General features: G+C 39.4%; 1 protein-coding gene across 1 annotated transcript in view; it reads left to right on the forward strand.

Annotated features, from left to right (window-relative positions):
- The first annotated feature begins 1,929 nt into the window (after window positions 1-1,929).
- Window positions 1,930-15,716, forward strand: part of LOC136881325 (kinesin-like protein CG14535) — a 295,387-nt gene continuing 281,600 nt past the window's right edge. Inside the window, exon 1 of the mRNA XM_067154138.2 lies at window positions 1,930-1,969. Within this exon, the coding sequence (XP_067010239.2) occupies window positions 1,968-1,969 (2 nt within the window). The 5' untranslated portion in view covers window positions 1,930-1,967. The remainder of the gene's footprint in view (window positions 1,970-15,716) is intronic.

Below are 15,716 nucleotides of genomic sequence, written 5' to 3' on the forward strand. Positions count from 1 at the left end.
GTTTGGTACGCTTCATCATGCCATCTTTTGTTTACTTCTCGAGGTCCAGGGCTAGCACCGACGAATGGGAGCGTTATGTCTGTGAATTCTTAATATCTTTGGCCATCATGACAAGCGCGCATAGTTTAAACTGGAAAATGGAGATGAAAATTACGTCGTAAGCAACACAAAAATAATTTTTGTGAAAGGAAAATAGCATGATTCCTGGACCAATCATTATATTAATGTTTACGTTGAATACGAACCACCGGGCGGGTTGGGCGTGCGGTTAGAGGCGCGCGGCTGTTAACTTGCATCCGGGAGATAGTGGGTTCGAATCCCACTGTCGGTAGACTTGAAGATTGTTTTCCGTGGTTTCCCATTTTCACACCAGGCAAATGCTGGGGCTGTACCTTAATTAAGGCCACGACCGATTCCTTCCAACTCCTACGCCTTTCCTATCCCATCGTCGCCATAAGACCTATCTGTGTCGGTGCGACGTAAAGCCCCTAGCAAAAAAATACGAACCAGAGTGGAAAGAGAATTAAATTTCATTGCTAACTGCAATATTGTTCTAAAATCACACATACATTGGAGGGCCTCATGGCACATTGATGGCAAACCAGAGACTATGACACTTGGCTGTCACGCACTCTTATATTAGGCTTCATTATTGTCTACTGTTCGTAACGCCTATATGATAATAATAATAATAATAATAATAATAATAATAATAATAATAATAATAATAATAATAATAATAATAACAAGCAAAAATAATAAAAATAGTCTTTACATACAACTAACTTTTTTTTAGTTTTCGGAGAGGCCACGGCTCCGGAATTTAGTCTCGCGGGAGTTCTTTTACGTGTTAGTAAATCTACCGACAAGAGGCTGACGTATTTAAGCACTTTCAAATACCACCGGAATGAACCAGGATCGAACCTGCCAAGTTGGGGGTCAGATGGCCAGCGCCTCAACCGTCTGAGCCACTCAGCCCAGCTAGTACCTACAGTATATACCTTTTTGTAGTAGCCTATGTATGAGGATTTCAGGGGGTAAATTGTACTGCGGGACATATTCACAGATTAATACTTTGTAATAATAAAACAAACCCCTGATGGTCCTTGGCATACCATGCTATCGCTACTCAGTCCGACGGCCTGCAGATTAAGAGGTGACGTATGGTCAGAGCGACGAATCCCCTCGGCCGTTATTCTTGGTTCTCAAGGACGGAGTCACTATCTTACCGTCAGCTAGCTCTTCAGTGTTCTGCTAAATGGTCTGCGTGCTGGCCTTTGTTCCAGGAGTTCTCGGGTTCGATTCCCAGCTGGGTCGGTGATTTTAACCTACATTGATTAATTCCAATGGCTTAGGGACTGGGTGTGTGTGCCGTCTTGATCATTAGAATTCATTATAGGTAAGGCCCCATCCTCACAGACGCGCAGGTCGCTTATAGGACGTGAACTCGGAAGATTTGCACTAGGCCTCTTCCGAGACCACAGGCAGGAATATTTATACAGATCCTCAATTGTAATCACGGATGCTGAGTGGGCCTCGAACCATCCCTCAGATCCAGGTAAAAGTACCTGACCAGGGCGGGATTCGAACCTGGTGCTCTGAGTACGAGGCAGGCACGCTATCCGTAGATAACGGGGCTGGCACTTTGCAATAATACTTGGAATCAAATTTAACAAACAGCGAGTTTATTGGCCTGGTGACCTTTTGATTGTTAACAGTTCATTGAAATGTTTGTTTGTGGAGAACTGAGGTAGTTATGATGTTCTAGTCAAGGTGGGCAGGTAGTGGGGCAGTGGGAGAGAACAGCGCATCCTCGCGAGCCGCCAGGACTGCGCTCCCTCACAGCTCCGACCAGTCAGACCCGCGCGGCCTTCAGACCGAGTGGTACTGGCGCGAGTGCCGCGGTGCCTAGTCGAGTGGCCGCTCAGCGTGTGCTTGTGTATGGACAGTGCCCAGTGTTCAACATCATGTAGGTTTCAGTGGAAATTATATACACAACTAAAATATTATCCTAAAATCCTTCAGATTTTTAAATAAAATACTTATTTTCCAAAGTACTTTTAAATCTTTGAAAAATTGAACATTCAATTTATGTAAAGATTTGAAGCGTATTTAGAGCCATTTCTTTTTTATTGGCAAACTGTTGAGAAAGTAATAATTCACTATTACCGAGAATTCGTCAAATAACGCAACTTAGTAAAATGTTACCCTTGATTCACACGGCATGAAACGCTCCAAACTAACTTAACATTAAATGATTTTCAACTATGAAGTGTACTCAAATAACAAAACAATGATAATTTGGGGATATCAGGTTGCGTAATGTTAATAATCTGCTGATGCATTTCAATTCTGTGACTAGGATAGTCTTCGGAGCAATAACAAATAATGTATTGGCAACTGTCACTAGAGATAACATGTTAGAAATATAGTTCATCCGAGGGCCTTCAGACTTAAGGGGAAAGATGTTGACAAGTTAAATTATTATTATTATTATTATTATTATTATTATTATTATTATTATTATTATTATTATTATTATTATGATTATTATTATTATTATTATTATTATTATTATTATTATTATTATTATTATTATTATAATATCATTTAGTGTTCGTGAATGTCTACGTATTAAGATAACTAAAAACTCATTTATATTCCATTTTGTTAAATATCTCTATAAACTTACTCTTACGGTACTGTTCAAATATTTTGTCTTGTAATTCGCTTTCCTGGGATTAGGTGTAAAGAAAGTCGAAAAAACGTTCGGATCAATTTTTGTTTCGTTGTTATATAATGTTAAGACCGCTAAAAATAATTTCTTGAAACTCAGTAATTAAGGTCAAGGGTAGTCGAATTGTACAGCAGCCTATATACTATTGGACTGGCGTAACAATATTACAGGGTCAAAACAGGAAGTGTCGAATTTTTCCTCTAACTTTTGCTGTATTCGAAAACTGTGGGTAGCCTACATAAAAATAGTTCTGTAAAGTAACATATTTGTTTTTCTTTATTTCATGCATTGTTGCAATGGGAGGAATAATAATATTCGCGATTTATTTACATTTTAACCATGTTCCAAAATCTGTGGAACTATGAGTTGAATGTAAAAGGTCTTCGTGTTGACGAGTCAACTGATGACAACAGTGGTATTTGTTGTCATGATGTTTTTGTAAGGTGAAAAACCGGCGTGGTCATTATCCCGTATTGGTCAGGAATATAATGAAGATGGCCATCAATAGGAGTAGGAAAATGAAAATTTATCGAAAGAGGTTGGTCAACTTTAAAACCTAAGTTACCTCTATCAGCATCAACAGGTAAGTACCTCACGCTTCAATCTAGTTACAAAATTGAGGTTAAGTCTCTGGTTTCCCTTAAATAAAACACCGAAGTTCATTACGCGTATGTTTCAAAGATTAATTCAGAGGTTTTCTCAATATTTAATCCTTAGTTTAAGGTAATTTAACCTACACTTAGAGATCAAAATGGATTTAAAGGTGAGGGCAATTTGAAATACGAAATATCATTCAATTCATAAATGCCGTTAAAAATGTAGCTGAATTGAACTCTTATCGGATCGTTCCCCATTTTAAAGATATTTAATGAGCGAGACCCGTATCAGTGGATGTGATATTTAAACGAAACTATCTACATACATATACGCACAAATTCATTATAACTGTTATGCCTTAAAGCGTTCAGTCTGCAAGCCTCTGACTATTAGCTAAATGCCTCCATAATCCTCTGTGGCTTCCTTTAGTTCCTTACCTCGCGTCATAAAATCATTAGAAACTGAGTCTATCCTTCGTCACTTGGTCTCTCTCTACTTCTCTTACCTTCTTTTTTTTTACAATTTGCTTTACGTCGCACCGACACAGTCAGGTCTTATGGCGAGAGGGCTGGGAGTGGGAATGGAGCAGCCATGGCCTTAATTAAGGTGCAGCCCCAGCATTTGACTGGTGTGAAAGTGGGAAACCACGGAAAACTATCTTCAGGGCAGTCGACAATGGGGCCCGAACCCACAATCTCCCGAATACTGGGTACTGGCCGCTCTTAAGCGACTGCAGCTATCGAGCTCGCTCCCTTACCTTCTATAACCATTAGTCTCCTGACTAACCTATCCTCATCGATCTGCCTCACAACACCCCACCACCGAAACTGGGCTATTCATTCGTTACTAACTTATCTTTATGTTTATCTCATAATGCCGAGTGCCCTTTTTTCAGTGTTCCCATCTGTTGCACCAGCAATCATTCTCGATTCTTTCATAGCTTATGAATAAGACATCCTGCATCCACCCAGCTTACAATCCCGTACAGCAAAATTGGTCTGAATAGAGATCGGTATAAGGATAGGTTATTCCAGGAGCTGACCTCTTTCTTTCAGAACGCCGTTGATCGCAACTATGAAGTCACTGAATTAGCTTAGGTGGGCCTTGGTTCGATTTCACTTACTATTCAGCCATCCTGGGAAAATATACATCCTAAATATTTGATATGATTTACATGTTCCAGTTATGCAATCCTCTTAGGTTTCTCCCCTACTGACATCAATTTATCCTCCCTATATCAATTTTTATTTCATACTCTCTGCACCTATTATATTAATGTTATTGGCTTTAAATTAAACTAACCAGTTTTACGGTTTACGGAGACGCCGAGGTGCTGATATTTTGTCCTGCGTGATTTCTTTACGTGCCGATAAAACTACCGACCTCAGACTGGCGTATTTCAGCACTATCAAATATCACCAGACTGACCCATGATTGAACCTCATAAAGTTAGCGTCTGACCCACTCAGTCCGGCTATGTCACCTATTTCAAAGAAAGCAGCCGGAAGTTTGTCATTACAGACCAAGTCACTGGCTCACTGGCCTTGTGTAAAACCTGTTAGTACCTTGAACCAAGAGCTCATATTACATCAATCGTTAATGCAGGTAAATTTTTTACATAAATACCTCGCTACGCACTATTAACTATATTATTATTATTATTATTATTATTATTATTATTATTATTATTATTATTATTATTATTATTATTATTATTAAATATTACAGGATGAGTGGTTCATACCGCAGAATGCTGGCTTCCTGGACCCAATCCTGCGATATAAATCCTAGCAGAGTTCGATGGTATGTGTTGGTACTCGTGTAATTCACCTCCGTCCGGGTTCGATTCCTGGCCGGGTCAGGGGCTTTTAATTGTAAATTATTAATATCCATGGCCTGGGGACTGGGTGTTTGTGTCATCCTTGACGTTCTTTTCCTCACATTCAACACTCTACACTTCCGCAATTACACCTACACGCAGGTTCCTCTCATATGGTGAAAGTAGTGGAAAAAGATCAGCAGAGGTCGACGCCACGAACTGACATAATTTTTTTAAATTCACCTCCGTGTCAGCAGTTTTTTTTAGGACATGAGGCACTCCCACGTTACAAAATTCTGAAATCTCGGCGTTTCCAAAAAACATAAACATAGTAAGTAAGCGAGCCGTAACATTATTATTATTATTATTATTATTATTATTATTATTATTATTATTATTATTATTATTAAAGTGTGTATCCACTTCGTGGCTGAATGGTCGGCGTTAAAGCCTTCGATTCAGAGGGTCCCGGTTTTGATTCCCGGCTGACAGTTCAACATGTGCGAAACTGTTTTCACCTGCGAGCCCGCAGGTATAAGAAAAACAGTAGAAGACGAAGATTGTTAAAATTTGTCGCTCAGCACAATTTTCCTTGGCTACTTGTCCTTCTCGTCATTCTCAAATTTTCTTGGAAAGAAGTTCCTTGTATAAACGTGGTATTTGTCTTCATATAGTGATTGTCTCTTTCACTGTATTTCAAGTGAGATGTTCCGTACCGTAATTATATTAAATCCTAATTCCACGGTCTTACGATTCAATATCGTGGAGTGTCTCAATCAGTAAGCAACAGGTTACTTGGTAATTATCTTCTACTAATGTTTGAACCTTCCCTGATATCTCAATAATGCTCTTGAATTTGTCTATTTGAATGAGACTTACTCTTTCGAGTCCATATACTCCAGCTTCGAGTCGATAGATTTACCAGTACCATAAATGAACGTAACTCTCAGAAATTTAGCGTCTCAAAAATCGTCCAAAGCATTTAGTGGGACGTAAAACCAATAATATTACTTATTATTATTAATGCTGTTATTCATATCACCACCTGTGGATGTGGAATGCAGATGAAGTATGCACCCACGGTATCCCCTGGCTGTTGTAACAGGTGACTAAAAGGGGCGACGAAGGGATGATGAAATTAGAATCATGAGACTACTTGTAATTATCATCATTACATACGGAACACCATAGGTCGACGTTATTTGCGACTAGTACGACCTTGCGAGGAATACGATGGGTCTACGTTATATAGGAGTAGTACCATTATGCCAGGAACGCTACGGGCCTGGGCGTTGCTTGTGATAAGTGTCACTGTGTGCATTACACCGGTCGGTTCCACTATGATCAGAATGGGTCTGCGTTACCTATGAGTAGTGCCACTTTATGGGAAAAGCCATACGCCTACGTTGCTGTTATTAGTACCACTTTGTGAGGAACACCACGGGTTCGGCTGGCACGCGTGCCACTATGTGAGGAAAACCATGTGTTTGTGTTACCATAATGTGTGATACACCGAGGGTCTACATTGCCTATAGTTAGTGCCAATATGTGAGCAACCCCTTGAGTATACGTGGCCTGTGATCAGTCCCACTATGTGAGGAACACTATGGGTTTATGTTACATGTGAATGGTACCATTGTGTGTTCATACCATGGATCTACATTACCTGTGATTAGTACCACCATGCGAGGAACACCATGAGTCTACGTTACCTGCGATTAGTACCACCATGCGAGGAACACCATGAGTCTACGTTACCTGCGATTAGTACCATCATGCGAGGAGCACCATGAGTCTACGTTACCTGTGATTAGTACCACCATGCGAGAACACCATGAGTCTATATTACTTGTGATTAGTACCATCATGCGAGAACACTATGAGTCTATATTACTTGTGATTAGTACCATCATGCGAGAACACCATGAGTCTATATTACTTGTGATTAGTACCATCATGCGAGAACACTATGAGTCTATATTACTTGTGATTAGTACCATCATGCGAGAACACTATGAGTCTATATTACCTGTGATTAGTACCACCATGCGAGGAATACCATGAGTCTACATTACTTGTGATTAGTACCACCATGCGAGGAACACCATGAGTCTACATTACTTGTGATTAGTACCACCATGCGAGGAACACCATGAGTCTACGTTACCTGCGATTAGTACCATCATGCGAGAACACCATGAGTCTACGTTACCTGCGATTAGTACCACCATACGAGGAACACCATGAGTCTACGTTACCTGCGATTAGTACCACCATACGAGGAACACCATGAGTCTACGTTACCTGCGATTAGTACCACGATGCGAGAACACCATGAGTCTATATTACTTGTGATTAGTACCACCATGCGAGAACACTATGAGTCTACATTACTTGTGATTAGTACCACCATGCGAGGAACACCATGAGTCTACGTTACCTGCGATTAGTACCATCATGCGAGAACACCATGAGTCTACATTACTTGTGATTAGTACCACCATGCGAGGAACACCATGAGTCTACGTTACCTGCGATTAGTACCACCATGCGAGAACACCATGAGTCTATATTACTTGTGATTAGTACCATCATGCGAGAACACTATGAGTCTATATTACTTGTGATTAGTACCATCATGCGAGGAGCACCATGAGTCTACGTTACCTGTGATTAGTACCACCATGCGAGAACACCATGAGTCTATATTACTTGTGATTAGTACCATCATGCGAGAACACTATGAGTCTATATTACTTGTGATTAGTACCATCATGCGAGGAGCACCATGAGTCTACGTTACCTGTGATTAGTACCACCATGCGAGAACACCATGAGTCTATATTACTTGTGATTAGTACCATCATGCGAGAACACTATGAGTCTATATTACTTGTGATTAGTACCATCATGCGAGAACACCATGAGTCTACATTACTTGTGATTAGTACCACCATGCGAGGAACACCATGAGTCTACGTTACCTGCGATTAGTACCATCATGCGAGGAGCACCATGAGTCTACGTTACCTGTGATTAGTACCACCATGCGAGAACACCATGAGTCTATATTACTTGTGATTAGTACCATCATGCGAGAACACTATGAGTCTATATTACTTGTGATTAGTACCATCATGCGAGAACACCATGAGTCTATATTACCTGTGATTAGTACCACCATGCGAGGAATACCATGAGTCTACGTTATCTGCGATTAGTACCATCATGCGAGGAACACCATGAGTCTACATTACTTGTGATTAGTACCACCATACGAGAACACCATGAGTCTACGTTATCTGCGATTAGTACCATCATGCGAGAACACCATGAGTCTACATTACTTGTGATTAGTACCATCATGCGAGAACACCATGAGTCTACGTTATCTGCGATTAGTACCATCATGCGAGAACACCATGAGTCTACATTACCTGTGATTAGTACCATCATGCGAGAACACCATGAGTCTACGTTATCTGCGATTAGTACCATCATGCGAGAACACCATGAGTCTACGTTACCTGCGATTAGTACCACCATACGAGGAACACCATGCGTCTACGTTACCTGTGATTAGTACCACGATGCGAGGAACACCATGCGTCTACGTTACCTGCGATTAGTACCACCATACGAGGAACACCATGCGTCTACGTTACCTGCGATTAGTACCACCATACGAGGAACACCATGCGTCTACGTTACCTGCGATTAGTACCACCATACGAGGAACACCATGCGTCTACGTTACCTGTGATTAGTACCACCATGCGAGGAACACCATGAGTCTACGTTACCTGTGATTAGTACCACCATGCGAGGAGCACCATGAGTCTATATTACCTGTGATTAGTACCACGATGCGAGGAACACAATGAGTCTACGTTACCTGTGATTAGTACCACCATGCGAGGAGCAACATGAGTCTACGTTTCCTGTGATTAGTACCACTATAGGAGGAACACCATAGTTCAGCTTTAGCAGTGATTATTACTATTATGAGGGACCGGTGGATTTTGGACCCCTTTTGACAACGAGCATCATCTGTGAAAATAAAGGCCATTTATTCATCATCGTTTGCTTTAGATTCTATTCAGTGGATACATTTTGAAGTTTCAATTATCGTCTCATTACGTTGCACGTCGTACTCTTAGGGGCCGATGACCTAGCTGTTAGGCCCCTTTAAACAATAAACCTCATTATACATCTTGAATAGTGTAATGGAGACGTAAGATTCCACAGGGCAATAGAAATGCCGTCAAAATTGATCTCTTTGTCAGAGTAATATGGGCGAAAGTTAAACGACGTTGGTGTGCAATGGTGAGTCATAGAGGTGTACAAATTTGATGTTTACATTTAGCAAACAACGTTCAAATGGCTCATGTTAGCCGCAAACCCAATATGTAACTCCTCACAAGAAAGGAACTGTGGGTAGTAAAAAGTACGATATGATTTGAGTTAATGTTGTTGATTTGATCTATGCGTATAGTATACAACATTGACATTTTAGATGGCGTGTTTGGAGATATTTTAGTTAAATTTTATTGATCTGACAGCCTTTATTTAATAAAGAAAGCTTTGATAATAAAAGAACCTCCATTGTTGAAGGGAGAAACAATGAAACACCATAAAACTTATCCTGCAAGGTGCACTTTTTGTGTCCCAATAATTAGCATAGCTCTTACTTTAGTAGTAGGAGTATTACATTAGACAGAAATATCGATATATTGGGTACAAAATATTGATATCGACAATATACCGGACCTCAAAATATCGATATTTCCGATATATCTATATTCGTTTGCCATCTCTAGTCATTAAGTTAAATTTGGTATTCCTATTACCTTAACAAAATGAAAATCATATACACTGAAATTTATAATATTCAAAAATTAATAGTACTGTAATGTTTCTCAATCTGGAAGGAAGTCTCTTCACAATTATACATAATACAACCATAAAGGAGAAGAAATGACGCTTGTTGCCATTCGAATGGTGATGTTGTTGGTCTCATCAGCCTATGTACTGTTTGATGCAGCTTTCCATGTCACCCTATATAATGTTAACCTTTTCATTTCTGCGTATGTACTAGCCTACATCCTACATCTACTATAATTTCTTTGTCGAATTCAAAGCTAGCTTCACCCTCTACCTTCCTACCGCCTACAATACCCTCCCCCACCTTCACGTTATCCGTTTTCTAAAAAAAAAAAATATTCCTCTTCAGAAACAATGCGTTCCTTCCATAGTCTTATATATTCCACGAACGAAACTTTCCAATGTTTACAGAGGAGAATATTTGTGTGGACATTTTAATCAGTATAATGAGCATTTTGCTAATAAATTATTACATGTACAGTACTAATTCCCTTCTCCTTTTAATACTCGTCAAAATTTTCATATCCTCTTCAGTGAACTCCTCTGTATTTTCGGACTTTTCCCTTTAAATTATGAATTAGAAAGCTGGAATCCGCTCAAGCGCAGTGCAAATGTTAACATCTTTCCATAATATTTAGCACTCAAAAAGTTATTTTGTAATTATAAGGAAGGGATACTTAAAATGATTCCTGTAATGAACACTGGCATAATTCTCAAGGTTGTCTGTACTTAAATTAAAAATTATTTCATTCTTATTCTTGTTTCCACTTACGGAGAACTACTTCATTTCAACTGTTCTCATTTTCATTTTCTGCTATGTTCTTTTACTTCTGTTCATTACTCCTGGGTGCGAGTTTGATGGTATTCTTTTATCTCTTAAGACCACGTCTATTTTGTTTTTAGTTCTGTTTTTCCGTAGATTCCTCTATGTGACTGATGTCTTCATGTGATTTCCTACTTCTTGTAGGTCTCTCTCTATCTTCGCTCTCTTATTCACAGAGAAGACGTAAATCCGGCTGGGCTACTGCCTGTGTATATTAAGATCAATGTCAATCGTTATTCACTTATTTATTTATTATTACTGTATATCAGCTATTCTCCTGTTTCCCCTGTGTTCAATTTCATTAGGTTAGGTTACTATCCAAGCCTAGGGAAACAATATTTATCTTTTGAATATCTCAATTTATAGGTGCTTCAAATACCTATTTAGCACTTTCCTTATAATGTTGCAGTTTCCTGAAACCAACATCATCTGCGATTCAATATAAATTACTTGTTAAGCTTTTGCAAGTGAAGTGTATCATATAGCTCATGGAGGATTTGTTCTGGTACTCCCACCACTATTGGGACAATGACTACTCTATCCTGATGCTAGAGGCAGGTACTAGTCCTATTTTTTTCCCTATTCTCAGGAGCTGATATTGCAATATAGATCAGTTATGTGACCTTTAACACCTTGTAGGTCAGTATAATGTAAATATGGTTGTGTTTCGATGTTCTGTCAGTATGTATACTCCTGTTCCACTCCTGATTATCGTAAACGGATAGCGGATGGTATTTACTGTATAGTATGGTGTAGGATCAGTGATAAATTTTTTGACCAAACATATCCGCTGATATTACACCAGGCAAATGCTGGGGCTGTATAGTAATTACGCTCACGGTCACTACCTTCCCAATCGTAGCCCTATTCCTAATCCTTGTGTCGCCAAGAAAACCTATAAAAAATGAGAAAGACAAAACCCGCTGATGCATGACTGTGTCAACGTCATATCGCTGGGTGTATTCATCAGGGGCTACTGTAGAGCTGCCACTTACGATATGCTCTAAAGTTTCTACGGCCATGTAACTCATTACACAGAGGTGGTTTTTATTATTATTATTATTATTATTATTATTATTATTATTATTATTATTATGTATTATTATTCAAAATATAGGTCTACAAGATGGAAATATGTGATATTTGATATATACTCGATTTGTAATTTATTTTTTAAGTATTATTTATGTATATACTTATAATGGAAACTTACTACTTCATGAAAGAGAAATTAAAGAGATTATATTATGTAGGTGTGTTCCATTTCAAATTATTCAACCGTTAGTTTGCCGCCCTCCACTTATTTGACTAAGAGGTCTGGGCATTGGTCTTCCATTCAGAGGACTTTAGGTCCAATTCCCTGCCGGGCCGAGAATTTAAACTTTGTACAGTTAATTCCTGTGGTTCGGGAACTCTGTATTTGTGTACGTCTAAATTCACTTCTCTTCATCTACACAAAAGACACTACACTACCCACCACCACAGAAACAGGCATAGGAAATACAATCCCCAACATCGAGATGGGTTCTGGAAGGACATCCGACCATTAAACTGGGCCAAATATGCTTGAAGTGCTGACCTATATAAATTCAGAAAAACGCCAGAAGGAAGAAGTAGAAGAAGAAGAAGATAGTAGCTTTCGGATTTTTATGATTGTAATTATTACAGAAGAATGTTCGCTGTACTACATTACTGAAAACCTGAACATACACATGTGCGAATAACTCAGTGTCAAATTCTATATACCTCGTCTAGTATTGTGGTTTTTCCTAATAAAATACTTCTTGTCTTACTCTTAAATACACTTTTCCAGGTGTACTTTGTCAACAAACTTGTTAAGGTATATAAAGTTCTGCTTATCAGTCTTACATACCAATACGACCCTTATCTGACAGATTACGTCTTAGTAGGGGGCAACTTTACGTCTGTCATAAGCATCTACCTCGAATAATGGACCTACCCAAGTTGTCTTTATCGAATTAAAGTAATAATGTGCAATAAGGACCGAGAAGAAATTGACGATATTAATTATAAATATCGACATGTGTCAAGTGTCTTATATGAAAAAGGAATAGAAAAACCATGGCGCAACAGTCCCGAAGGGCTACCAAGCGACCGCTGCTCAGCCAGAAGGCCTGTACATTATTAGGTGTCGTGTGGTCAGCACGACGAACCCTTTCAGCCGTTAGTCTTGGATTTATAAACCGGTGTTACATGAAAATCTGGAACTTACTCACGTTATTTTTCCTGCAAGTTTAACGTGTTAATTAAGAAGATCTGACAATAACATTTACCTCGCACTTGTTCAATATTTGCAGACGACTGAAATGAAAACTTAAATAAGATACTTATTGACAAATGTTCTTTTGTGTATGTTACGAAGTGAATTAATAATAATAATAATAATAATAATAATAATAATAATAATAATAATAATAATAATAATAATAATAATAATAATAATAATAATAATAATAATAATAATAAACTGTCACTATTTTTACTAATAATTATTCCTTAACGAAAGATCTGAATAAGGAGGCTGATAAATCTTTCCGCCTATAACTAGCCTAAACCGTATCATTTGCTAGTGACATATTAGCAAGCATGGGTTCCCCAAGTCTTGAAATCGATTATTTCTTGAAGGTCAGTTTCTCTACTCTGACCTTTACTGTAAAATTTCACGGGATTCTCCATTTCACAGGATTGCATATGGACTTTGAGTTGGCTGCACGGTTCGGGTTGCGCAACTGTGAGCTTGCATTCGGAAGATAGGGGTTTCCAAGTCCACTGTTAGCAGCTCTGAAATTGGTTTTCCGTGGTTTGCCATTTCCACACCACTCATATTAAGACCACAGTCACTTCACTCCATTGTCTTAACCCATCGTCATCATAAAACCTATCTGTCTCGCTGCGACTTAAAAGAAATTAAAAGATAGAAAAGTACTTGAATGATGTAACATGAATTATGATACCTTTAACATGTTTCTAGATTCTGCATTTGCAGTTTTTTCCCTGTTATAAGCTGGAGTGGAAGGGTTTTGCCCGTGCGAAAACCAACACATCTTGACTCTTATAAAGGATAATCGGGCTGATGCGATTTCATTTTTTCTTCTTAATCGCCTGTTAAAGAAATACTGTGCAGGGTGAATATGTTCCAAGCAATTTCCCCCCCCCCCCCCTCACTCTTGTTCTCTTCCATCTGAACAAAACCTTGATTCATCTGCGAACTAGACTAGTCTCCACTGACCAGCTGTCCACTCTCTATGTTGACGGGTGAATCTAAGTCTAGCAACGCGGTGCTGGGCTGTCGATTTTGAAGGTAGGGAAGGTTATCGAGCTTTCATACCTGCATCAAACATTTTACTTACAATAACTTAGAGCAGGCGCTGGGAGGGATTTCTCAAGTCATTTGCCATTGAGTGGTGATCATAAATCGAGTAGCACTGTCATCCACCACCGAAATAGCCCTAGCAGGGCCCGAAACTGGTCTTTCAGATATTTCTGGCGTTCTCTACAATGTTTTACAGTACCACGGACACTTAATGATATACGAACTATGTGGGCAACTTATCGGAACGTTCGACCGTCGTCAATTAAGCAAATGCTTTAACCGCATCTTAGGGGCTTAGAACCACTGTAAATTGGACACGGTCTTCTTAAAATTATCCCTAAATAGACCACAATATCAGCTTAACACAATACTAACATCACTGAAACACTTCGCTAAACAGACAACAATGAATGTATTAACAACATCGTCTATATTCACCCAGATTTGTGGCGGAAAAGCAATAAAGTATGTGGAAAACAACAGAATTGGCCAAATCAGAGATATTTCACTCATGGGTCATTAATACTCTTTCAAAATGACAAGGAAAGTATCCTTAATATAAAACACGCATAACATGAACTTCTGGACGGTTTCTCTTCAATATATAAATTGTTTTTGCTAGTTGCTTTACGTCGCTCCGACACAGATAGGTCATATGGCGACGATGGGACAGGAAAGGCCTAGGAATGAGAGGGAAGCGGCCGTGGCCTTAATTAAGGTATAGCCTCAGCATTTGCCTGGTGTGAAAATGGGAAACCACGGAAAACCATCTTCAGTGTTGCCGACAGTGGGGTTTGAACCCACTATTTCCCGGATGCGAGCTCACAGCTGCGCGCTCCTAACCGAACGGCAAACTCGCCCGGTCTTCAATATTTTTGGATACAGTGAACTGGAAAGCTTTCCACTTTGTTTGCTGATAGTGTACTTGATAAAGTTACAGGAGAACGTCGAATAACTACTGTGGATAAAGTGTTGTCAACGGTCAGTGACATGGCATCAGAATTTAGTCACTATTGAGAACACTGATGTCCTTCATCTGGAATATGTCAGTTACATTACACCTAAGATACAGCAGGTTCTTAGTCATGCCGGGATAAGACTGAAAAGGCTTGAAAATGAGATTACCGAGCTCGATAGCTGCAGTCGCTTAAGTGCGGCCAGTATTCGGGAGAGAGTAGGTTCGAATCCCACTGTCGGCAGCCCTGAAAATGGTTTTCCGTGGTTTCCCATTTTCACACCAGGCAAATGCTGGGGCTGTACCTTAATTAAGGCCGTGGCCGCTTCCTTCCCACTCCTAGCCCTTTCCTGTCCCGTTGTCGCCATAAGACCTATCTGTGTCGGTGCGACGTAAAGCAAATAACAAAAAAAAAAAAAAAATGAGATTCGACTCAGAAATTTTTTTCGTGGCTACCAACGTTGGGACTCCAGCTAGACGGTCCTTACTGCGGTATGTGAAACTTAGTTGTATTTCCATTCATTCTATCATTGCATTATTACTCCTACGGCGATATTAACGCGTATT

The sequence above is a fragment of the Anabrus simplex genome, chromosome 9, assembly GCF_040414725.1.
Source record: "Anabrus simplex isolate iqAnaSimp1 chromosome 9, ASM4041472v1, whole genome shotgun sequence".
In the NCBI taxonomy this organism is placed as follows: Eukaryota; Metazoa; Arthropoda; class Insecta; order Orthoptera; family Tettigoniidae; genus Anabrus; species Anabrus simplex.